The sequence below is a fragment of the Populus alba genome, chromosome 4, assembly GCF_005239225.2.
Source record: "Populus alba chromosome 4, ASM523922v2, whole genome shotgun sequence".
Classification (NCBI taxonomy): Eukaryota; Viridiplantae; Streptophyta; class Magnoliopsida; order Malpighiales; family Salicaceae; genus Populus; species Populus alba.
Window position 1 is genome coordinate 42,493 of NC_133287.1, and position 9,128 is coordinate 51,620.

Sequence of the window (9,128 nt, forward strand, 5' to 3'; positions counted from 1 at the left end):
GTCATCCAACAGATAGGTTTCTCAATAGTATACATGTCTGGTTAAAAGAGTTCTGCAATGCCTGAAAAGATAAAAACGGCTCAGCTTCATGATGTATTTTTTCTTGTACATCCACCATTGCTGCAGGCTTAAGGCAATACATTCGTATTCTTGTCGAAATACAATCCACTGGACACTTAGAAATGGCACCCCTCAATCAACAAGATCGATCTCTCTCTCTCTCTCTCTCTCTCTCTCTACTTATTTAGGCTTACCTATATGGAGTGAGTATGCTGAACTTCCATGAATGTTTTTTATTGTTGAGATCACGCTTGAAGATGATGGTTGAAATTTATTTTCAGGCAACAACAGAGTGATGAAACCCCATGGTATGGGAAATGCTCCTATATATGTACATCCTCCACTCACCGGATTGCATTATCGCAGTACAATGCCGACCTTCCTCTTTCTGTATGGTGCTGTTTTTGCTGCTGTCATTCAGTGGTGCGTTTTGGAATTGGCTTCAAGGTGCATTATGCGATCCTCTGCCTCCTCTGCATCCCTCGAATGTACAAGTACTACATTTATACACAGGATGTCTTGCTAAGCGGCTTGCAAAGATGTATGTGGCTACCCTTCTCATTGGTACTTTGTGTTGGCTTTTTGATCGTATTTTCTGCAAGGAGATATCAAGTTGGCCCATAAACCCACAGGGTCATGCTTTGTGGCATGTCTTTATGGTTTTAATTCATACTTTGCAAACACGTTCTTTGATGTTCTGCCGTGCTCAGCAACGGGGATTGTCCCCCAAAGTGGTCCATTTTATGGCGTTCTTCCATATGTGAAGATGAGAAACCGAAGGCTCAATAAAAGAAGTGAACAATGAAATTATTAGTTTTTGCTCATTGTTTGAGGCACTCTGGGAGTTTTGGCAGACAAGAAAGCAAGGATCATTCACTATTGTGCTCAACTAAACGGACCTGGTGGATACAAATCAAACATGAAAATCTTTCTTGTTTGAGTAGAATATGTACAATACTTGTATGCTTTGCTGGAAGTTTCAGGTTAGATTGTTTGGGTTTGATAGCTTCCTTTTCTGTCCTAGAAACCTACAATACTGTGATGAATTTTTTTGAACTCGTGAGAAATCATGAATTTTGGTTAAAAGAGTCTTGACTTTGCCCGTTCCTTTTTGAGGGACTTGACTCGTTTCTGATTGGAAAGTTGTGAACTTAATCATGAATCACCCTGATCATTGTTCCTGTGTGATCCTTTTTCCTTCCAAGTAAAACTTCTCCTATGGCGGCACTACTGAGGGTGTTGGCGATGTGAGTTTTGATAGTGAGCTCGGTTAGAGCTGTTTTCCATTGAAGGAAAACGGGTGATTTTTTTTTCTGCTTCCTTTGTTTGCCTTGGAGTAGGAAGAAGGCAATCCGTCAATATTCAGCAGAAAAGCGCGAGGACGGCATGCTTTTATCAATCAAACAAATAGTCTGCTGCCGACACAAGGCATTCAATATTATCTTATTTTGGGTGGTGATGCATGGAAGACAATCATGTTTTCACTAACAAAAATGCTGAAGATTATGAAGGCCTAGCGTCTTCTTTTATTTTCTTTGTAGTCTTATCTCGCAATGTTTAGCTCTGCACTCGGGTAATGAAGACGGTGGTGTGGATTGTGAGATTGTGCTGTCCTCACCACGCATCTTGGAGCGCCAGAGGCAACAAAAAGTATGCTTTCCGACTACTCGGTGGCAGTCAACCAAATGTAAAAGAGTGAAAAATTCATACGATGTAAAATCAAGGCCTGCTCATATTATTTTCAAGGATGTTCTGAAAAGTCACAACTCGCATTAACATCATCAAACTCATCAGGCATCCAAGATGTTATGGACAATTGCAATTCTGTTAACTTCATTTGAAGTGCGTTAACAGATTCATGGTGCACTGTAAATTTGACTTCAACAAAGTCGTATCTCCAGGCTTCTATGAAAGCTGCCTCAAAACACCATCAGCACCTCCTTCGTCTTGGTAGAAAAGTAGGAGCTGTCTGTTCGCTGAGAAGAAGCAGCAGCACCAATACATTTCATTTTGTTTCCGGACGACAATTTAACACAAACCCGATAAATACTGGTCATAAACCAGCCCAAATGAATGGATATCATATACATATTATTTACATACATATACATGTGTGATTTATTTATATTCTTTAAATATATATTATTTTATTTTATAAGAAATAATAAATAGTACTCAAGCAATGAATACCCAAAAAAATACCCTATCAGGTATTAAATATCTAAAATTCTTACCTGATAAGTAATGAATAGGATATAAAATATAGTGAAAAATCGACCCCTTTAATATCCGTTGCCATCCCTAAGTGTTACTGCATAATAATCTGCTAAAAAACTATACAGAGTGCATGTCCTAAAGAATGTGCCACCGGAAAATAGGAAAGATGACACCATATACAAACATTTCTTCCTTTCAGTGCAAGGCCACCTTGTACGAAACATGCTGGCAGGAGTTAAAGCATGCTATGGATGCAGGCTATGCAAATTAATGATGTCAAGTCGGCCTTCCTCGGATCAATTCCGCAAGCCTCGTGTACAGAGTATACTGCTCCTCGTATGGGAGGCTTCTCAGTATCTAAAAAACAGTAACACAGTGCACACAGATATTCATTGATCTACAAGAACATATACAGAAATATGAACCAATAATATGAACAACTTTTTAGAAGTTCACCTGTTCCATGAGCATATCAACAGAGACGCTTTGAGGTACAACAAATGATTGATGATAGATGTATGCAAACACGGCCATCACCATCTATACCAAAGTATCAAATTAATCAGATAGAAAACATGTGTGGCTGTGGCATGTATGGCACACCAACACTGAACTTAAAGTACACTCTATTGATTTACATGTTTTATTTTCTGCCTCGATAGATAAACAAAAAGTAGAGAACAGGCATCTACTCTTCAATAAAACTTACAACACCTTGAATTTTGCAGTTCTTGGTTGAGAAGTGATCTCTGCTATTTAGTATCTCTCTGTTTATGGAAAAAGTACAACTTTTGGTCTAAATCAAGGTTCCAAGTAATCATATCCCATGAGTAATATCCATATATTATCAGATTCAAATGATTTTTTAAATATGAAGACGATGTACATGGATGCATGGCTCCATAGAATCAGTAGCCATTTATATGTTGTTAAAGCTGCTACAATTATGCAGCAAGCAAACTAATGTTGTTTTTTTGGGCATTGCTAGTCAATTGTTCAATGAGTGTAAACATGGAGGGTGAGAAGAGCTCCCAGATAAACAACTACCATTTGTATAAACAATTTAAAACTTCATTTATCTTACTGGCAATCCATTCTATCTGTAATTCCTCCATGACCAGGAATACTATCGCCAAAATCCTGTTGCAAATGAAAAATAACAAGTTAGAAGATTACATAAACATCTGCAATGCCTGTCACGCACCGCAACATCATTTTCCCCCTCAATTCTGGAGCCAAAAAGAACAAGAGCACACCTTTACTTTAAAAGCTCTTTTAAAGCCACTTGCAAAAAAGCTCCGAAAGGTGCTATTATTGGATGCAAACAAACCAAGACATAGAGCGTGCCATTGAACAGGTAGAATGGAGATCTCCTTCCAGGGGAACTATATAAGAACAAGAACATATTATATACATAAACACAGTCCAGTAACTTCCAAATTTCTTCCTAAAACTGCTTTTGATATGCTGAAATGGATGAACAAAATTAGCATTCAAAACCGTTGATAGCTAAATTAGTGGTCACGGTTTATAGTGGAGGAATTATCAGGTAACAGATCTAAGGCTCTAGGACAAGGTAATCGCATATCAATTTTTCAGAAAAGAAAACACACAATAACAAGATAACATGTAAAAAGTTTTGGTCAGAACAAAATAAGATGCTAGATGCATTCCTATTCAAGGCCCAAGTTCAGCACGGTTCAAGCTGTACCAAGAATGGATCAATATTTTTGAGGTTGATTGCCTCAGGTGTATGATAAGTCCATAGCTCAAACTATCTGAGGCCTAAATTGAATGTCAGCTTACTCACCCATTGAGGAATCCATCCAGGTAGAGTGAAATACTCTGGCTTAAACAAAGGCCCAGGATCACATTGCAGCCAACCAGTTGATAAATCCTGCAAAGCCACAAGTTTCTTTTACAGTGAACAACACACCTATTTAGGCTATTATGCAGTAATAACTTACATTTGGTCAAAACAATTTACCTTCCTTGGACATGTTTGCCACTGAAAACGCCCCATGATGTTTGCGAGCTGCATAAACAACCATAGAATCAGTTAAGAGTCCAAGAATATTTATATGAGGTGATGAGCATGGCCACGACAATTTTAACAGCAAAAAAGGAAATAAAAAATAAAACGTGATCATTTCCCCAATAATTGTTAGTTAAAAATAGCAACAAGGAATGGTCTCTTCTATTTACAATTAAAGGCATCATTTATTGTAGCACACTTGATTCAATGACAAATTCTGACAAAGGCAGCCTTGAGGTTACAATATGGGCAATTGGATGCCAGAGGTTTGATCCATTAGGCAGCATTTGTCCATTAATTTTGACTTTTAAAGGGAGGGTGGGACACAGTGTCAGATTTCTGTTATTACAATTTTCGAAAAATAAAAAATTGACTAAAAATTCGAAAAAAAAAGGTTCGAACAATAAAACTTATTAGTTTTTTTTTTTTTGCTAATATTTTATTTATTTACCGCTGGAATTTTTTATTTTCCAATTTGTTTTGCTGATTTTATATTTATTTAATGCATTCAAAAATCAATACAATAGAAAAATGTCAATAAACCTGGTAAACTTTGAGATACAAATTATGGACATCATAAAATCACCTGAATAAAAATTGGGAAAGCTCCAGATTTGAAATAAACAGAATAAGCATAACTAAAGGAGTCATATGTGACTATGATGGTTGCAACCCTCAATAATTCAGATAAAATAAAAGCACAAAGATGATCCAGAGAGCATAGCCACATCCATCTATAACTCTTGTATATCCTCACAGAAAAATGTGATTAGAATTAATTTTATTCCCAAAAAAGTTGTCCAGCAAAAAGGAAGGCGAAACCATACTCACCACAAATGCAGAGATCATAGTTGTGATAGATGCTCCAATGAATCCCTCCCAAGTTTTCTTTGGAGATAACTTGATCAGAGGGGTTTTTCCAAAGAAGAAACCACATATATAAGCAAAAATGTCATTGATGACAATAAGGGTTGCTGGAAGAAGAAACCTACATTGCACAAAGAAAATCTATGCATGAGCACCAAAAAATCAAAAACACGATGCAGACAAATTTTGAACAAAATCAAAAAGCAATCAGTAACATAAGATAAAGAATAGCATATGAGATCAAATGGTACACAAACATGCTTAAATTGGCAACTGTGGATTGTCATTAGTGTTTACCATATGTTTGAAAACTAAGCTTGTTAAACACACACAATAAAGGAGATTTTTGTACCACAAAAAACAAATATGAAACAAAACATGAAAAATGAAAGGACCAAATAACAGCAGATGACTTCATGACGCCATAATCCACATGCTCTCATTGACTAAAACAGCTTTTCCATGGACAAAGTTTTCGTTTAGTATCCGGAATTCATTGTCCTTTATATGTGTCATTGAACTTATTAACAAGGATCACCATATAGCTCTTTATCCCTTCTTTTCCCGCCCTAGGACATGAAACAATTGGATTTTAGTTCTGAAAGGATTCCATAATTCTGCCCTCTAGGTATTCAGCAAACAGAAGTTCCAAACTCATTCAAATGAGCAATGGAAAAGCCAGACATTGTTAAAATAGGTTGGAAAGGATTTCATCAGACATTGGGAGAATAAAGTGACAGGGATCATGCCACAAAATGGAAACAAGATGCATGCCAATATAACCAAATGAGGAAGCTAAAAAGGCTCTTCCAGTCAGAGTTTAAAAATTACCAGAAAATTCCTTCAAAAATATTGGCTACAGTGAAAGATGACTGTGTAAACACCACAATTAGAATCATATGTGTCCAAGCATACTGGCCGAATTGATACTTGTACATCTTTTTCTTCAGTGTAAGAATGAACCACATAAAACCTGAGTTGATTTTACAGGTTATAATATCAATGCCAGAAGAATGCCAAGAACAAACTGCCGCTGCAAAGGGAACAAATTTGCAATGCCAGGAATAGGCTCTTACATAAAGCACAAATGTAACATATATGACAAACCTGCAATGTACAAGGAATAGCAGATAACCATGTGATACTTGATTAGGCTGATCACTAGCTGATACAGGGATTTCCCTGAGGTTACAGTGTTGTAAAGACGTTGATTGAGTATGCGGCCATACACAAATAGCATAGCAGTGAAGAAGAAGTGCCTGACACAGGAAAAGGAGAAACAGGCAAACCTGTGTGAGACATGTAATAGATAGCATCTAAAAGTAAACTAGGATTGTAATGCAACTTAATCATGAGAAAATAACAGCATAAAAAACGCAATTTTTAACTTGAAAATAAAATTTAGTCTGCCTACCAGTTTAATAGTCTAAATCCTGGAAGTTGCCTTTCTTCATTTGCTTTCCTAAGTAAATTGAAGAGCTCTTTTGCCATATAGATTTGGATGACAACCACCATGGCAGTGATATAGAGATGTCCCATATAGACAACAAATGCAAAGCTCCCAATCATCCAAATTGTGGATTGAGCACGGATCCACATTGACTTGTATTTGTTCTGATCATTAACAAGCAAACGGCCACCATTTTCTTTACTAGCGTCTCCAACAGCCTAAGAGACCAAACAGAAGATTCATTATAGAAATCCATGTTTTTCATTTTTTTTTAAAGGAAACCACACTAGCTATCCAGCACATCTATGTTGTTTATAAGCAGTCCTCTAAATAAACAAAAATATATCAAACTTGGAGCAACGAACCTCACTGGAACGCTTACGATGCCGGAGCCTAGCAGTAGGCGTTGATGGTGCACCGGTGTTGTTATTATCCTTGTGCATAACTGATTCACTTTTACCCAATCAAAAACTAGAAAACCGCATGCATATGCAGTGTGCAAGAAACCGTCACCTAACCATCCATCAAATTTGCACATTAAAATTGTTAGAAACCGCAGTTAATTCTGAAGTTGTGTTTTCGCACCAATCAAACATATGCTGCAGTATGCAATAAAAAAGCACCACAATCGTTGTATTGAGTAAAACATTAAAAGTGTTATTTTGAAGCATAACAGCCAGTTATAACTAGAATATATAAAAAAAATTATAATTATCGATCAATTACTAATCAGAAATACACTCTGAAAAAGAGGCAAATAACTAGCTTATTTGTAGTACATAGAGAAAGCTTTCTCGCATCAGATTTGCATTTGCATAACCTAACCTAATCGGATTAAATGATATAATTGACGATTTTTGCAAAAACAAATTCCTCTATCGGTTTACTCACTCAGAGCTAAATCGGTTAATTTACCCATTAATTAAACTTAAAAATCAAGACAAAAAAAGAGAGATTCTCGGTTAAATCCATATCAGAAGTGTTGCTACTACTACTATTATTATTGAGAGAGAGAGAGAGAGAGAGAGGAATTGAACAAAAACTGAAGCTAAGGGATCTATACATCGTAAAAAAGAAGAAGAAGAAGAAGAACATGCAGACGAAATGAAGGAGGAAAGGGATTTGAAAGCACCTGTAATTAGGAGTTGCAGGCCGCAACAGTGACGATAGGCAGAGACAGAGAGAATGTTTCAATTTCAATGATGATAACACCAATAATGAAGCAAAGATGAGAGCATAGAGAATCTGAGAATAAAAGGAAGGGAAGGCAGGCAAGCAAAGCAAAGGAGCGGTAAGATAGGCAGGGAGAAGTCGTGTCGTTAAGAGTTACAAACTTTCAGGAAAGGACTGCTTACAAACGACACTACTACACTAGAATTCTTCTTCCCCTTTTTTGTGTTTTTTTTTTTTCGAGAATAAAATAAAAAAGATTCGGCCTTGGAAATTTCAACGAACACGCGCTAGTGTACTCTCCTCTCCTCTTCTCCAAAGGGGGCGGGCGTTAGATTCACGCTTTAGTCTCCTTGTTTACACGTGGATGATTCTTGGACCTTCCACGCGATATTATTGATGCCTTGTCTTTCCAATTTAAAAAGTAATCCCTGCTTGTTCAATTATTGGGTTTAGGGGCCGTTTGGTGTTAAGAGGGGGGCAGGCCTTGCCTGTTTTGAACATGTCTTGTTATTTTCATCTTGGGCCTTTGCTCCCGTATTGTATCGTACTGTACTAAGAGAAAACACGCGGCCCAGTGTGCTGTCCATGAACATCAACTGAAGGCGGCAGCAGGACCACCACTGAGCTGAAGCAAAAGGTGGTCCGTTTATTTCACTGGTCCAATCCAAAACTTCGCTGCTCTTGGCACCGCAGTAGAGAGAGGAGATCAAGAAAGCGTTGATGATGATGAACAAAGAGCCACGGGGGAGGAGGCCATGACGTGAGGGACATTTATGGATCCACACACGTCATGGGTCCTTCTAGTAGTGGTATCAGTAATTAATAGCAAGGATGATCGGATCAGGATGACTATTGACTATTCAATTTGATGAACAGAAGAAAAGAAGCGTACATGCACGTATGCGAGGGGAGGAGTATGAGCTGTGAAGACTCTCTAGCTACCAGTCCACTCATCGTCAATACACAGTAGCAGTAATTTTCATCTTTCCGCCATTAATTCCAGTTAAGGAACTCCAGGAGGCTGGGGGGAATCTTCCCAACTGCATGTCTGTAACATCACGCAACGCAATCCATCTCTGGAGGAGTATTTCACACACTAGTACTTGGCAGTGCACAGATCCACAGGCACTGCCCATTTGCCTTGAAATATAAGCAAATCTCAATTGTCTTCTTGTCCTATATATTATTAACCTAGCTACGCATGCGCATACAGCTCCCACCATTGCTCATATACTCTTATCTACCTTTGTCTAACCATTTTGCATGTGTGGCAAACATTTTTGTATGCCCACCACTCCTCTCTTCCATGTGCGCGCAGCTGCCAGC

General features: G+C 37.8%; 1 protein-coding gene and 1 pseudogene across 1 annotated transcript; one reads left to right on the plus strand and one right to left on the minus strand.

The window, feature by feature from the left end:
* Positions 1-258: 258 nt before the first annotated feature.
* LOC118037602 (alkaline ceramidase-like) lies at positions 259-849 on the plus strand (annotated as a pseudogene).
* A 1,689-nt stretch (positions 850-2,538) lies between these two features.
* Positions 2,539-8,014, minus strand: LOC118037607 (phosphatidate cytidylyltransferase 2). Its single transcript, XM_035043645.2, has 13 exons — positions 7,762-8,014; positions 6,995-7,142; positions 6,594-6,847; positions 6,287-6,438; positions 6,011-6,152; positions 5,144-5,300; positions 4,265-4,312; positions 4,088-4,174; positions 3,534-3,662; positions 3,362-3,417; position 2,970; positions 2,734-2,817; positions 2,539-2,634 (listed from the first exon to the last, which is right to left on the minus strand). Exons 2-13 carry the CDS (start codon positions 7,070-7,072, stop codon positions 2,554-2,556), a joined length of 1,269 nt encoding a protein of 422 aa, XP_034899536.1. The 5' UTR covers positions 7,073-7,142; positions 7,762-8,014; the 3' UTR covers positions 2,539-2,553.
* Positions 8,015-9,128: the final 1,114 nt, after the last annotated feature.